This window comes from Calypte anna, chromosome 8 (genome assembly GCF_003957555.1).
Source record: "Calypte anna isolate BGI_N300 chromosome 8, bCalAnn1_v1.p, whole genome shotgun sequence".
NCBI classification, from domain to species: domain Eukaryota; kingdom Metazoa; phylum Chordata; class Aves; order Apodiformes; family Trochilidae; genus Calypte; species Calypte anna.
The window spans coordinates 22,356,541-22,373,479 of NC_044254.1; the positions used below are offsets into that span (position 1 = coordinate 22,356,541).

At 45.5% G+C, this 16,939-nt stretch overlaps 1 protein-coding gene across 1 annotated transcript; it reads right to left on the reverse strand.

The window, feature by feature from the left end:
• Nucleotides 1-5,246: 5,246 nt before the first annotated feature.
• On the reverse strand, nt 5,247-16,375 carry ATPAF1 (ATP synthase mitochondrial F1 complex assembly factor 1). Its single transcript, XM_008490757.2, has 9 exons — nt 16,148-16,375; nt 15,037-15,145; nt 14,397-14,447; nt 13,615-13,677; nt 12,162-12,212; nt 10,326-10,373; nt 7,664-7,759; nt 7,008-7,115; nt 5,247-6,059 (listed from the first exon to the last, which is right to left on the reverse strand). The coding sequence occupies exons 1-9, from the start codon at nt 16,330-16,332 to the stop codon at nt 5,865-5,867; spliced, it is 906 nt and encodes a 301-aa protein (XP_008488979.2). The 5' UTR covers nt 16,333-16,375; the 3' UTR covers nt 5,247-5,864.
• Nucleotides 16,376-16,939: the final 564 nt, after the last annotated feature.

Sequence of the window (16,939 nt, forward strand, 5' to 3'; positions counted from 1 at the left end):
TACCTTCCAGTTTCATGCAGCCTGTACCCTCAGGACACATCTCTGCAGGTCCCAACTCCTTCCCCTGTAACGGGGTTCTCAGCTCCAGGCAATGCCAGGATTTGCCCTTGAGGCACAATGTGTAGAGACAGTCTTGAAAAATGAAGTTTCCAGCGAAGCAGTGGCAAATGTCCTCGGTTATCCAGAAGCCTCCTGGAGCAGACAGCTGTGAGGGAGCTCAGTATGAGCCCTGCAGGGCATTTGCTCTCCCTTCCTTGCTCTCCCTATGCTGGTTTTGTGCAGGTGCAACAAAAAACATTTGTCCCCTGCAGCAGCACCTTATCAGGAGCAAAGGAGACATCAGGGGGCCTGCAGCATCTGACAACAGCCACTCGCAGATTGCTTTTGGACAGAGCCAGAGAAAACCAGGGCTCTAGCAGGGCTGAACGTCTGCTGGTGGTGTCTAGCACACCCTAGCAGCCCCTTGCTTTCCTACCTGTCCCCATCTGGGATATGGCTGAAGGGTCACCCATGATTCACCCATCCATGGCACTCATCACAACGTGAGGTGGCTGAGATGCCCCCCACCTACAGCACCTTTCTGCAGAGAAGGTAAAACCTGGAGGTGGAGTTCCCTGGATGCTCGGTTCCTGGGACAGGAGGGAAGCACACACTGATGAATTTCTGTCAGGCTGCTTCCCACCACGATCATCAGCTGATTCAATCCAACAGCCATAACCCTGAAAACTCAGGGGTGTACGTCCTCCTCCCCAGGACCTGCAGGCATTGCAGATGGTCTCAGACCAAAGTAACACCCCTAAAACCAGGATCCAACCCAAAGAGAACAGCAGGGTCCTCCTGGCCACCAGCAAAGTGAACAATTAAATAAATTTGATATACAAGTCTCCTTGGACCTGATGCATGGAGAACCATCAAGGTTTATGCACAATTATTGAAGGAGTTTCATTTTATCACTGCAGGGGTTCAGGTAGCTTTACAAAGCCATTTTTTGCTACCTGGGGGAGAATCCCTGATGCTGGGTGCTCCCTGCTTGCACATGGCAGCCAGCCAGAGTCCCAGCAAGGGCTGAGCAATACTTCTGTCCTCCACCCCAGGGACCCAGCAAGCACCAGTGTCCAAGGTCCTCCACAAGGGATGGAGGAGACCACAAAACGTCCGTGGACCTCGTGAGCTGGAGGCAGAGGGCTGCAGAACTGATGAAACAGCTAGTGCCAAGCCAGGAGGAAACTTTCAACTGAAATCCCAGCAAAAAAAGCAGCACAAATCCAAAACTGAGGGGGCCTTGGCTATATAGCAAAGGTCCCAGGGGGAATTCACAGCCAGGATTTACATCCAGACGAGATGGAGCCAACATACTTGGAGGCAAAATGGGGTCCTCCCACCCTCAATGTTCTGGAGCCAGAGGGGCCCAGAAAACAGCAAAAGGGTTGGAGTTGCATCAGCTGCAGCCCTGCAAGTCCAGCATGGTCAGCAGCATCTCCTGGCCAGGCAGCTGCCCCCTCATCTGAAGCTTTGAAAAGTTTGCAGAGCTGAGAGCCCAAGGGCCCCAAACCACCCTGGGTCCCAGCTGTGGGAAAGGATGGCAGGAATCACTTGGGAAAGAGGAAAAGGTCCAAGGGACAGGTTTGGGGCAGGAGGGACAAGTTATTGTGCAAAGGGCATTTGTCTGCCCCGGAGGAAGGAAGAAGGGGGTTGGCCTTTTTCCTGCAGGCAGGTGCATGGCTGAATTTATCTGAGGGGAAGGAAGCAGGGAAGGAAGGAAGCAAGCCCAGAGTGCTGGGTGGCTCCATCAGACCTCACGGGCAGTCAGGCATGGAAAGAGGCCCAACAGCCATGTGGCTTTGCACAGTTGGGCAGGACACAGCTGCACCAACAGGGTGGGAGTGCAGTGAGCCCCCCAACAGCTGCCATGCCATGCTGGGCTTTCCCCATGCACAGCATGCACCCCACTGGCACTGCACCCCTGTGGATAGGGAGATGCTTGTTCCAGGGCAGGGTTTGAAGGCTCCACGAGCCTGTGCAGACCACAGGACAGAGCAAAAGGGAGCACTGGGTTTGCTCCAGTTATTCCCAAAGAGGTGAAGAACATGCCCAGAAAAGTCTGCCTGGGATATGTAGCATCAGGAATAGCTCCCCCTCCTTGCTCCACCAAGCCCTGTACAAGCTCAGAGATGAGGAACGGGAACTTCCTCAGCCACAGATCATAGGGGACTGGGGTCCTGCAGACTCTGAAGTGCAGAGAAAAAAACAGGGACAGATGAAAAAGGCCTAGAGTCAGCTTTTTAAATGAGGGAAGGAACATAATCCTTCAGTCTGAACTTCTGTGACTGCTCTGACAACCACCTTTCACAAACCTGGGTGTCTCCCTGTGGAGCAGGATGGGCTCTGGGCTTCCTGCTGCTGTGGAGGTTGCTAACAACAGCCTTTGGCTGCAAAGCTTGCTCCACTGCTCCTAGCAGGAGCTGCTGCCACATCCCAGGCTCCAGGCTCCCCTCCAACTGCAGGCAGACCACAGGCAGCCCAGAAGGAAGGAGGTGCCTCCTTCAGTACCTGGTTCAACTGAGAAGACCCTGGTCCACATATGGCTGGAAACCACAGCAAAGCAACCTGGAAAACTATTGTGGGATGTTTGTCCTCCCTAAGGCAGCTCATCTAGGATCTAGAACAACCAGGCTGGGGAACTGTTGTCTGAGTGCAGCCCACCACAGTAATAACCCTATAGGAGCAGCATGGACATCCATCCAGGGAGATGTCTTCTAGCACAAATCTCACCCCCAGCTCACAAAGCTGAGCTGACAGGCTCATGCAAAGTGTGTGCTGGTAGCTCAGAATAAGGAGACAAACCTTCCCTCTAGTGGCCACAGAGCCTCCAAGTCTCCCAGCTGCCTTCCCTCCCCACACCAAGACCAACAGTGCTGTTGTCACCAGCTCCGTGGCCCAACAGAGCATCAGATGTACACACACTGCAGCTACAGTGTGCTACAAGTGCATCCCAGGCACTGGTGAAGCCACAGCCACCAGAGACTGCTGGCAAGGACAGTTTTTGGGGCCAGCTCTTGAGCTGAGTTTCTCCCCCTTGCAGCAAGTGTTGAGTGGGACCAACAATCAGGCCTCAAGTTTCCCTTGGGCCTCGTTATTTTTGGCTTTTTGTCCCAGTTTCAGCCTCATCCCCACCTCAGCAGCAGCCAGCACAGATGTGACTGCACTACTCAAGCCCTCACTGCAGTGTGAGCACACACCTTGACACAGGCAATCCCAAAAGGACCAAGAGTTTCCACTTCCCAGGAGGAGGTGCGACCTCCAGCTTTGCAAGCTCTCCTCTGTCTCCCTGCCATGGCACACATGCACCTACAAGCCCAACCATTCCTTTGCTCCTGGGGGAGATCCAATCAGCACCAGATCACTGACACCAAGTCAGCCATTTTTGGGTCTGATCCATCTGAGTGGTCTCATCCTGTCACAAGGGTTAGCGTGTCACAGCGTGTCACAGCGTGCACTTCAAGGCACATAAATTAAAAACCATTCCAATACATGCAACACAAGGTATTTTTCCTTGCCCTCATTTGGCCATTTCTGTTTTTCTTTAAGCCTTGGAGAAGTTCTTAGCTTGTGATTAATCACATGATGGGCTGAAAAAAACAAACAACACTGAAAATTACAGGTAGTGACTGCTACAGCCTTTACCAAGGGCTTCAGCCTTTTTAGCTCAGGAAGAGGCTCAGATGTAAATTTGAAGAGCCTTGAATTTCACTCTTTTTGCCCATTACTCTTTGAGATGTTGTATTATAGCTGAATAGAGCAACTCTGACTTCTTCAAAGCAAGAAGTGAATAATGAATCAAAACTGCCCTTTTTTCAGCTGAAGGAAAAATGGAGCATGAATGCCATAAAATAGAAAGGCTGTTTAATAAAGGTGATGTGCTGTTCAGATTACAACAGCCCTATCCACGTGTCCTCTGATTACTTCCCTGCTCTGCATGTACTCACAGACCCAACACAACCAGCAATAAAAAGACATTACCAGGGAGCAAGACCATCTCTTTGCAGCAGAGCTCCAGATGTGGTTGTTCTAGAAACATCTTTATAATGCCCTGAACGGACAGGAGCTGACACCCAATGTATACAAGTTGCTGCTTGTGTAGTCCCCAGCTATAAACCTTTTTTTCTCTCTGTGGTGCTCAGCTGAGCAGCATTCATGTCCAAAGAATGGGCTGAGAAAGTGTGGAGTGACAGCAAGTAGTACAACATCAGGCTCCTCCTACAAGTGCACAAGCAAACAGCCCGTGAGAGCCCTCCACAATTAACTGAACTTCTCCATCAGGTCATGATGGCTAAGGGTAGCACAGAATATCTGCTTCCAGCTTTGCCCCCCCAAAAAAAGGATTTCCTCAGAAAGGCAAGCTGCCTGTCCTTCTCACTCCCATTGCTTTGGCAAAGCAGGTAATGCTTTCCAGCTTCAGCAGGCTGATGGGAAGATGCAATGTGGTCTGCAGAAAACAGGTGAGTGCTAAGGGCAGGTGAGTGCCAGGGATTTGACTGGGATATGGGAAATACTTCAGTATTGCCCCAGAGAACGTCCTGCTGTCCTCTGCTCACTGGTCTGTGTAGCAGTGGTGTGCTGGTAATCCACACACAGGTTGCACATCACTGAGCACTGCTGCAGCATGCCCTGGGCCACAGACACACTGGCTGCCTCTGCAGGGAATGAAAATGAGAAGCTTAAAGCACAAATGTTTTGGGATTCTTTTGTTGAAGGCAGGTTTCAGAAAAACCCACAACAAAACAGAACAAAAAAACTCACCCAAACCAAAACTCACAAATAAAAAAACAAAACTAAAACCAAGCAAAAAAAACCCCAAAACCAAAAAACCTGATCTGTAGCCCTTAAGAGCCAGATTCATGCCATGGCAGCTGTGTTAAAGCTGCTGTGCATAGTCACACTAATTCATTTCTTCATGACTTGTCACTTAGCACGTGAGAAACCAGTTGGTGGCTCTAGCTTTGTTACTGTGCAATTCCATCTTCCTTTTACTGGATAGCAGCTTTCCCAAAATGAGAACACGAGCTACTTTCTGTCCCTCCAAATACCCAAAGCAGAGCTACCTGGCTAGGTGCCACTCTGAGAAAAACTGATTCTGTAAAGCATGCAGTAATTTCTCTACACTATTAAAAATATACAATAACAAAACCATATTTATAATATCCTACTCCTCAAGAAAAACATATCTTAAGACAGAAACGTAGCAATGGGATAAAATTAATGTATCAATTAAGAAGCACAGAATTTCCAGATCAAACGTAGTCACTCTGTTTTTTAATCCTGAGAAAAACAGAGGCCACAGAGGCCATCTGTGTAAGGAACCTCACACAGAAAATAACAAAGAGGACTCTGTACTAAAGCATCATCCCTATTCTCTTTTCCTGATGGACTAGCTTGTAAAAATTCCACACAGATTAAAAAGCATTGGACCATGCAATTATAATGGTGGAGGGCATTTAAAATGCATTTACTGAGGAGAAACAATGATTGTTATCTCTCTCCTGATGTCAATACAGGCCATTACATAGCTCCCTTCTGTCACTTTATTTCAGATTTCAAAAACAGAGCATGCAGCAATAAGTTACAGGGTGGGAAAATGGCTCATTCTGATGAAGTTACACTGAAGTACAGGGCCCCACTTTGGCAATTTGTTGTCATTCAAATGGCCGGAGTCCTCATCTTGCATCAGTGCCAGACAGGCTTGATTATCACTCTCCCAGGATCCTCCCTGTAGCCAAACCAAATTCCTAAAACAGAAGAGACAGAACCACTCCATCTAGGAACTCCTTGCCTGCCGCTGGCTGACTCTGGCTGCCAGTCAGACTCTATGGCTTCTCAGAAACCTGACCAGGTTTTAGTTCTCTTCCAAGTCCACTCTGCTCAAGCTCAGCTACAACTGACATATACTTAAATTCATTGGATCTGTGGTTGAAGGTCTCCACCAGTTCATAGGTCTCAGAACGATCAGTTGCATAGAAAAGCTGCACCTGATTGGCCAGGCACTGAGCTTCATGGACCACCTGCCAGGGAAAACAAAGAAGGTGTCACCAGGGGGGGTTTGTTGTGTTTAAGCACACCTGTGATTTTAAAAGAGGCTTCAGGCTGCAGGGCTGCAGTGCTACTTATCAAATGACTTCATTCCAAGTCACCCTCCTTTAGCAAATCTCTTAACAAACCACCTCTTGTTCCTGACCTACTTACACACTGGAGCACCCTGCTTTTAAACTACTCTCCTGCTGAGCATACACCTCAGAAGTCAAAGAGGTCTCTCATGATCCCTGACACCTCCAAAGCACCAAAGTCTCATCCTTCCCTCCTTACAGTTGACCCATTTGCAAAAATTGTTTACTCTGAGACAGAGCAGGGCAAATGCATCACCAGTGCCTCCTCTGCACATTGTTACAGAACTGGATTCAGCAGGACAATTAGCAGAGGAATGCCTTAGTTACCTTGTTCCACCTGCATAATCCCCAGTGCTATCAGTCCTACCACTGTTCTGCTACAGGCATGCAAATAACACACCCACACGGAGGGGAAAGAGCACAGGCACACAGAAACCTAACACAAAGCTCTGCAGATCTCCTAATCTGACAAGTGGCATTAAGCCTCAGAACACTGTTACAACTTGTTGGCAAGTAGAAACAGGTTTCATTTAAATTTGCTTCCATTAATAAGAAAAACCCAGAAGAATTTATTTTTTTCTTTTTCCCAACAATAAACTGTAATACCCGAAGTAACAAAGGGGGAAAAAAAATAATGCATGAGCTGCAATCACCAGACCAGAACAGACAAAAGACTGATTATTTCCTTCTAGCTTACCCTAGTATTAAGTACACTAGGTTAAAGAAACCTAGTAAAATGGTTATTTGGGAAAGGGATTTTTAAAGACTTCAGTTTGCTTTTAGTTCAAAACAGTAGGAAGAGCTGCAGCATAAAATGAAAGAAGCTAATAAGCAAATTTCTCTTACCAAGAACTTGGAGTCCATTTCTGCTGTCATTAGTACTATCCCTTTCTCCTTCTGTAGCTCAGGATAATGGTACAAGACCAACTGGCTGGGAGCAGTTTCACCTTGGGTCTGAAGGAGATAAAGAAACTCAGCCAATTAAAGAACTTCAGCTCTTTGGCACATTTGGAAGCTTAACTACAAAACTTTTGAGTGTTAACTGCTAAGGAGGCAATCATTTTTGGGGCTTAAAGGGTCAGTTCTACTTAAAAATTCTTTTTTTCCAGGTATTTACAGAAAAGAAGGGATTTGTAGAATTAGGTTGGGCTTTTTCTTGTCTAAAGACCATTTTGTATATAAAAGAACACAGCTTCAAGAAAGACATTTCATTTCACAGCATCTACTGGCACTTCAAGTACCTTGCACAAACTGCTCTAAGGAGTTTGGTTCTTGCTTCAATTTTGAGACTGACTTCTACCTAATTCTTCTTTAGATGAGTGAGACACTTAATACCTGTGAATTTACTGATTTACCCATAATTAATTTTCAGATTTACTCATAATTACTGGCAGTTTTCCCCCGATTGTTCAAGTTAAGACAATCTGACATATTACATACTGTAATATGCTCACATATTTCTGGATCCTAAGCCATTTTATGACTTTGTTTCAGCCACTCACCTGAATGTTTATTAATGAAGTGAAGTGCAGTTCTGCTCCTGACCACTGCCCCACAAAGAACTCATAGCCTTCTTTTCTTGGCAAAGCATAGAGAAACTGCAGAGAAATGAAAAGTAATTCTCCCTTTCATAAAACAAAATGGTGCCTGTGTCATCCTGGCCTCCAGGATGAACTCTTCAGCAAAAGTATTGCAACAGAAAAACATGTTTCTTTGCCCCCCCCCCCAAGAGTGATGGGACAGCAGGAACCAGGTTTCAAAACCAAGAATAGGACGGCAATAACCTCATCAGTATCATTTTGTTGGCACATGTTTGTATCATTATTATGAGAGACAAAGGAAAGGACAGGATGGTGGAAAGCATTCAGACTCTGATGTTTTCATTCACTTTTAAAAAACACTGAATAGTGAATAGCAGAAATAGTCAAATATTATATAAGAATCATTCAGAGTTTGTAATCCCCTGATTTCACAACTGTTCCAAACAGGCAGCAAGAATTTTCTCTCTAGAGACTTCAGATCTATTTGGATTCACAGGCCAGGTATGTGCTAATCTTCCAACACCAAGGGAATGACTGCATGGGAGCAGAAAGGAAGCAGGATACCTGACTAAATGCCAACACATGGTACAGAAATGCATTTAAAGCTATAAAATTTTTTCCAAGCTCCAAGTAGCTGGGGAAGCCATTAATACCTGACCTCACTGTTGGCAACAGGATCAATCCATCAGCTCAGTAGTTTCCAGTTCTGATCTACAAAAGCACTCCTGGCTAAGTCTAGCTACTTGGTTTTCATAAAGCAGAGAAGCATTTCTGTTCTGTCTCAGGACCCTGAAATTTGCACAAAATCCATGCTTCAGAGCACAGATTATTGTAAAAACATTAATTTCAAAAGAAAGCAATACTAATCCAGCAGCATGTGGTACAAAACTGCAGAAAGATACCCTTTATCTTTTTATCTGTTCTGCTCTTTTATAGTTTACCTTCTTCCAAGCAACAACCTGCTCATTCACATAGGATTAATTAAAGCTTACAAGATATCCACCAACACGTCAGAAGCAGTGAACCCAAATCTTGGGAATCCACTCATCTCTCAAGTAACCATGTTACACATTCTCAGTCTTTTATACTCTGGCAGGCTGACTTATACCCAAGACACAACCCACAGGGTTATTTATTCTGTATCTCTAATAAAGGGTTTGACAACACTCAATTCCCCCCTTCCTTCCCACCACAGCACTAAATTACAACGTTCTGCAGCAGAACAGACACTACTCAGCTTTGCAGCACATGCCAGACAGTCTTTTTTGACAACTCACACTCCCCTAGAGACAGAGATGCATTATTTGTGCAACACACTGCCCACTGTGGCTTCCACACAAACAGCTCATGCCAGCTGCTACCTCTGACACATCACCAGTGTGGTGGAGCACACGTCTGCTCAGGAGAAGCAGGCTAATAAATGAGAAGGTTCCTGTCATTCTGTGAACAGAATCATAGACTCATAGAATTGGCTGGGTTGGAAGGGACCTCAGAGATCATCAAGTCCAACCCTTGATCCACTACTGCTGCAGTTACCAGACCATGGCACTGAGTGCCACATCCAGTCTCTGGATAACATCTGGAAAACTCTGGATGTCATCCTAACATACTGACTTCTTGCCTCTTCCCCTTTCAGATACCCCTGCATATCTTAACTGCCAGTGAATGAACATAAAGAGAAGCAGCTCACACCAACCACAAGACAGAGAATTCACTTTCTCCACATACATGCAACACCTCATCATGGTGACACGGAGCTACAGCTAAAACCAGCTTTTCCCAGCCAAAGCAAGGATGCTTTATGCAATGAGGAAAGGTATGAGGGACCATCATATTGAGGTCCTGGAGCAGGTCCAAAGGAGGGCAACTGGGCTGGTGAAGGGACTCGAGCACAGATCCTATGAGGAGAGGCTGAGGGACCTGGGGGTGTTCAGCCTGGAGGAGGCTCAGGGGAGACCTCATCACTCTCTACAACTCCCTGAAAGGAGGTTGGAGCCAGGGGGGGGGTTGGGCTCTTTTCCCAGGCAACTCTCAGCAAGACAAGAGGGCAGGGTCTCAAGTTGTGCCAGGGGAGGTTTAGGTTGGACATTAGAAAGAATTTCTTTACCAAGCGGGTGATCAGACATTGGAAAGGGCTACCTGGGAAGTAGTGGATTCTCCATCCCTCAAGATATTTAAAAAGAGACTGGATGTGGCACTCAGTGCCATGGTCTGGTAACCACAGCAGTAGTGGATCAAGGGTTGGACTTGATGATCTCTGAGGTCCCTTCCAACCCAGCCAATTCTATGATTCTATGATTTAGGAATAGGTTTAACCACAAGACATCAATTAATGGAAACCAGAGGCATGGAGCTGAATCTGTTCCCTGGGACAATCTGGGCTCTTCTTTCTGAACACCACATCACTTGTATCTAGATACCTGATACAAAGATCTAACTGTGTAATACATACAAAGAGCCAATGCTTTTTTACCTGAACACAGAGCAATATTTGAACACCTGAAAATCAAGCTGATGCAATGAGTCTGAATACAGGAAGGTCAAAAGTTTGTATTCTGGGCTTTACAGGGGAGAAATGCATTCCAGCTCTGCATCCACACACTGAAGTCTCTGCCATACGTACCGATGGACACTTCTGGGCTCTCTTCCACATTAAATCAAATTTCTCTGCCTTTGGGAAGAAGAAAGAAGAATTCAATTTTCACAACACAAATTAGGTTGCAGAGTTATTCAGAATCATAACCCTTAACCTTCACAAGGCACAGCTTCCATCTACAGAAGGTCTCACACTGTGGAAAAGGTTCACATTGAGAGTGCAGGAAGTTGAACTTAGTTCTGAGATGCCCAAATGTCACTGGTACCTCATTTTAGCAGTGCTGCCTCTGAGATGCAGCAGTGCACTCCTTTGATCCAAAGCTTTATTTCTTGGAGGTGGGGGACTCATACTTTAGTTATGACCTTTTAACAGTTCCAGGGCATCATGTGGTGCCAACAGTTGAGCAAGATGCCATACCCCAGCCCCAGCCTAGATTTTACATCCTATTCATCTGCTCTTCAGTATTAAAAAACAGCCCTGATAGTTACTCAAATAACATATTTACTTCTTAGCTTTTTATTAACACCACAGATACTTTTGGTCATCCCTGATGAAACCTGGCAGCCTCATTCATGTGTCCTTTGTGTTCCCTCAAATCTTTTGCCTGCTCTTCTTCTCTTGCCAGCACCTATATTAATACCTACTCTAAGCTCTCCATGAAAGAAAACACACACCATTTATCAACACAGAATTCCTACGTGTGTGTTTTTGAGCAATGGAGAATTATGCAAGGCCTTTCTTCCAGCCAACAAAAAGCTTCTGGCAAAAGGAGCTTCCCTCCCACTCTCCCCTGATGACACCATGAACTGCTTCAATGTGCCCAGGATCTGGTTTGCATTAAAAGCTTTCAAAGCTCCCCTAAAACAATCCACCAAAGAACAGTGCCAGGCCCACTAATGAAAGATCTACAGTCTTAACTGGAGTCCCTGGCTTTGGCCCTCTGCTACACTAAATGTCCAATTTCAACTATTTTCACAACATCCACATATTGGGAAAACTGAAACATGAAGCTGCTGACTTCAAATCCCATGTCACCATCCAGCACTTCATACATGTCAGATAGAGCCTCCCACTGACCCCAGCTGCAGCTCAAAGAGTCAAGTACAATTGCAAATCAGACCCCAGATCTAAATGAGGTTTCAAGAACTCAAAGAAAAAAACCACAGCTCATGCCCAGCTGTGAAAAGGCAGATTTAAGAGATCTTGATCACATAGAGACTCTGAGGCAAAGAATAAAAAGAAATCCCCCAAGCAAAAAAAATGCCTTCAGCCTAACACAGATTAACCACAATTAACATCTGCTGAAGTTATCAGGAATAAGAGGTATGATCTTATCACAGGAAGCACCCTGCAGTCTCAATGAAAGACAGTGCTGCCAATAATTTTAACTGTATGAAAGTAATTCCTAAGTGATTGGCCATGTGCAAGTTATTAGCCAAGTGCTCTAATACTGCCACATTAACCTGGAGTTAGTTGTCCCTGCTGCAGAGAAGAGAGGAAAGAAATGAGCAAGTCTGAGAAAAAATGATGTGAAAATTCAAATGCTTCCTTAATGCTGGGGCCCTGCAAAGAATATTGGGTATTCATAATAAAACATGCCTGGAAATTCAAGCCAGGCATGCAGAGAAAGTTACTGGTTTTACTGAGACTGATGTAAGTGGAAAAAAAAAAAAAAAGATACACATTTTTGGAAACAAAACCCTTTATTTGGGGCAATAAAATCACTCAATCTGGAAAGAAAGGGTGTTCTTGAAACCTCATTTTCCTTCAATGATTGCTTTTAAAAGCAACAGAATTGAAGCTGGAAAAGAAGGCTTTGCACAACTGGCCTTTCAAGTGCATAACTACAGGGGAATAACTTACAGGAATAACAGCATAAACAGTGTCTTTTGCAGCAAAATACTGATTCCAAATCTGTAGGAAACAAAAGATACAGTTAAATCATTTAGCAGTCATATTAAATGCTTTAAAAATAATTCCATTTGTCAACTAACACTTTTAAGTACATTGGGAAGTCATTTTTCAATCAAGCCTGGCTGACTTTCCTGCTAATGCAATCCACTTCTAAGGTTCCAGAGGACTTGTCCCAAGAGATTCCAACAGGGTAGCAGAATAAAGCAGTGGCAGAGGCAACTCAGCATCTACTGCCCATCTGAAGAGCTGGTTACATTTTTCCCCAACAATCACAATAATGTTTTCTAGAGGGTTTCAGTTGTTTTTTTGTGTTGAGTGTGTTGTGGTTTTTTTACTCAAGACCATACAAAATATTTTCAAGAGAAGACAAGATTTGCATAGTGTTCCTCTGTGTTCTTAATCCTTTTCTTCACCACAGAAGGATGGCAATACCTGTATAAAATATTACATAAAAGCTCAAAGTCTTAAGAAATTGACAAATACAGGTAAAAGGCCAGAGTTCAGGACTTTTCCAGTTGCTCTTCTCCAGTCCTACATAACTAATGAGGATTGTCAGGAAAATGTTTAAACAATGAAATGGAAGCACTTGAACAAAACTCGTGAGCTATCAGCCCCTCTCCCTGCTGTAGCTGGTTGCACACCCATCCCCACAGAGCACACAGCTCAGGAAAGCAGTTGGGTTTCTGCTCTCCAAGTTGTTCCAGAAAGCTCCTTCTTGTGTTCTGCTCCCCATAAATGAGCATGCCAACACAGTTTCTTGGCATAGAGTATGATCAGGATAAAAAAAAATAAAACTCAGATTCAACAAAGCTGCATCAGTAAATGTGCAATAGCTGTGATGGCTTGTAACTAGATAAAAAGGGAACACAGTGCAAAACCAAGCAGACACTGGGGAGAATAACCTGATTCACACTGCTCTTCAAACAGACCCAACCACCTCCTTCTTCCCCTAACCCACCTCAGTGTGAGGACAGATGCTCCTGAATGAGATGCAAATAAAGCAAACAAAGGTATGAGGTGGCAAAAGCTTTGTTTTCATTCCTGCAGAACAGATGTAGCACAATCTCTAGAAGCTACTGCTAGGATTTCCCTTTAGCTACCTTCAAACCTGACAGGAGCTTGCTAATGCCACTTCAACTGCTGCACATTAAGTGGCAACAGTAAGAATTATACTTAGTAGAGACAATTCCTGAGCAACAAAATCCAGATGTATTCTTAATCAAGTGGGTACATCCTGGGGGGACTTACCCATGCAGTGAGAGCTTTAGCTTCTACTTCTGATATGCTTTTTATAAACAGACATCTGTAGCCATGTTTTATTTTTTCAGTTTAAAGTTTCCATCCTCACATGTAGGATACCACTGAGCACTGAAGCAAACTTTAATCCATTTAAATCCATCACCTGTTTTATCTCTTCTGCTGATTTTCCTTTCACCATCTCAACATTAAGAATTGAATCAAGTGTCTGAAAGAGAAAGGATAAGGAATTTGGCATGGTGACAGTCCCCTAATTCAAGTGAGAATCCACAACAAATGGGTGCAATTACAGACAACAAAATCAAGCTAGACCAACTTAATTCAATTTACAGCATAATTGACTCCTCTTAATTGCCAAAGAAACTGGTAAATCATAAGCAGTAACACACTGAGAAGTGAATTCACACCCTGAGGCAGAATAGAAGAGATTCTGTCAGGATACAAAATGCACTTTGCTCCAGCCACATAGATCTCAAGTGAAGCTGGAAGAGCAGCTACAGCGTTCTGCCTTCAGCCACCTCAGACAGCTGCTCTGTTGGCAGATTTACACTGAGAGTTTAGCAAAATACAAGAATGTGTAAGGGAATAAAACCCTTCCTCTGTCCCTCTGCTGGCTGTTCTCTGGAAATATATTTCCATGCTGCAAAAGCAGCTTAACTCTTTCCATTTCTCTTCAGAACAGATTCCCTGACTAGTGGGAACTTCCAGGGTGTCAGAGAAAGGTAATAAACCCCCACAGTGCCAGGAGTATTAAGACTGAACATGATCTCAGTAGTAAATTAAGATCTTTTACTCAAGTGCAAAATACTGAACATTAATTTTATGTCCAGAAGGTCTTGGCTGAAGCACTGACAGCAGCAATAAAAAGTTAATTTACATCCTTGCAAAAAAATGTCCTCTCCTAACACTTAGGTTTGTTTCCCTTACCTTATGCTTTGTGAATCCTCCCTTTGATGTCCTTGTGCCCAAGCCTTCTGCCTAGAAGAAAAAAGTCTTTAGTTTTTATAGTTTAATACCATTTATTTGCCTTCCCTGTACAACATGCCTGCTGGCAAAATCTCCTACACAGGAGCTCATGTTTAAGATAACTTGAAGATCACTGCAGTCACTTTTTAACAAAATAAATGACTGACCAGCAGTAAATAAAAAGATAAGTAACTTTATGTGAATCTCAATTAATTCATTTCATTTCATTCATTAATGTAAATTTCAAGGCCAGGAAGTATTAGATAAAAAGCAAACTATTTTGCATTTTTTGATCCAATACTACTGAAGTTTTCTTGCATTCAGTAAAAAATATTATAAATACAAGACCAGGTTGTTCCAGCTGACCAAACTAACCTGGAGCTAATTAGCACCTAAGGCCTCAAACACAGAATTAACAGTCTTAAAACAAAGCAAAATAATACCCTGGGACAATAAAACATAGGACAATACTTTTAGTCACCAGAAAGTGAAACTCTTGGGCTCCTCACTAACAAGATCACAGTATGACTGCAGCATTATGCTGATCCTATCTAAATGTCATTACAACAGCAATACTAATTACAAAGGAAATTGGCCTTGCCTTTTCCTCCATGCACCTGACAAATTCTCCTTGTTTGGAATATCCCAGAGGCTGTTTTTTCACTTCGTTTCTTTTTTCCATGCGGGATTCAAACACGTCTGGGCTGGATCTGAATGGGAAAAGGAATTGTTAACAGCTCTGGCTGATTAACATCATTTGGCCTCTTAAAATGTTTATTGAGGTACTGATTCATGTTCTAACTTAAAATTTTCAATTCTTATTAGTAAAACTACTTCTTAGCAAACTGACCACGTTGGGAGACAACTCTGCCATTGACTTCATGCAAGCTACCTGTGAATTTCAGGGCGGCACTTGGCCTAAACTAATTAATTTTTAATTAATAGCCAGAAAAATTGAGGTTTCCCCATCCCTGGAATTTCAAGACGAAGTTGGATGGGGCTTGGAGCAACCTGGTCTAGCGGGAGGTGTCCCATGCCCATGGGGTTGGAACTGGATGATTTTCAAGGTCCCTTCCAAACCAAACGCTTCTGTGATGCTACACAGAATCATAGAATTGGCTGGGTTGGAAGGGGCCTCAGAGATCATCAAGTCCAACCCCTGAACCACCATTGCGGTTGCTAGACCATGGCACTGTGATGGGATGTGAGTGCCACATCCAGTCTCTTTTTAAATATCTCCAGGGATGGAGAATCCACTACTTCCCTGGGCAGCCCATTCCAATGTCTGATCACCCTCTCCATAAAGAAATTCTTTCTAATATCCAACGTAAACCTTCCCTGGCACAACTTGAGACCCTGCCCTCTTGTCTTGCTGAGAGTTGCCTGGGAAAAGAGACCAACCCCCCCCTGGCTCCAACCTCCTTTCAGGGAGTTGTAGAGAGTGATGAGGTCTCCTCTGAGCCTCCTCTTCTCCAGCTTGAACACCCCCAGCTCCCTCAGCCTCTCCTCATAGGGTCTGTGCTCGAGTCCCTTCACCAGCCTGGTTGCCCTCCTTTGGACCTGCAAATTTCCTACATATTTTCTTATAACGGCGCAAAGCAAAAACACGGCCTCCCTCTTCCCAAAATAACGCGGTAGGCCCCCCAAAACTCCTTCCTTGCCCTCAGGACCCAGCTTTACCCCCCCCTCCCCCAACCCCCGGCTTCCCGCACCTCCTTAGCTCCTGGATCTTGTGTCGGTACTTCCTGTAGAACGGGTTCTCCTCCAGCGCCGCCTCTCCGGATCCGGACGCCGCCAGTTCCCGGCACGGCGGTGCCAGGAGCCCGAGGGGTCTGAGCGCTGCGCGGCTCCTCAGGGCCGTCCCCAGGCCCCAGGCCTGCACCAGCGGCCCCGCCATGACACAAACACCCCCCCCAGCTCGGTCCGTCCGCTACAGCACTCCGCCCGCCCCGCAGCCCCGCCCAACCGTTCCGCCCCCCCCCCCCCCCCGCAAAGAAAGGGTGGGAAGCGCACAGGCTGGGAAGTTTTTATTCAGATGAATCAAAAGCTTCGGTACACGGTAAAAAGAGTGCGGGGAGTGCGGAAAGGCACGAAGCCCGCCCAGCGCTTTGCGGCTTCGCTCCTTTGAAAGGGCGGGGACTGAACGGGGTCACCCCAAACCCCCAGGAATCCAACCCCAGAATGGCGGCCGCACGGCGCATCGCTTCGTTCCTGCGACAGCCCCGACTTGTCACTCGCACCCTCCCCTTTCTTCTGATGGCTGACATCACTTCTTTTCGCTAGGACTTGGCCCCCCGAAGAACCTCATGAACTCCTGCGGGAGAGTTTCCAGCCTCAGCTTCCGTCCCTGGGAGCCCGCGGGATGCAGGCGGGAGCTGCAGCAGGGAGAGATCGGGACAAGGGTGTTCAACACAGCCCTGGCTCTTGGGTCCTCTGCAGCCTGAACACAAGAGAGGGGAGAAAACCTTCTGCCAGCCAGCACGGGGACTCTGGAAAGTACAGAG

Coding starts and splice junctions, on each gene's coding strand:
- ATPAF1 (XM_008490757.2), bottom strand. CDS start 16,332: ATGGCGGGGCCGCTGGTGCAGGCCTGGGGCCTGGGGACGGCCCTGAGG. Junction 14,448..15,036: donor TCAGGTGCATGGAGGAAAAG/GCAAGGCCAATT, acceptor TTTTTCTTCTAG/GCAGAAGGCTTGGGCACAAG. Junction 7,116..7,663: donor CTTCATTAATAAACATTCAG/GTGAGTGGCTGA, acceptor TATCTCCTTCAG/ACCCAAGGTGAAACTGCTCC.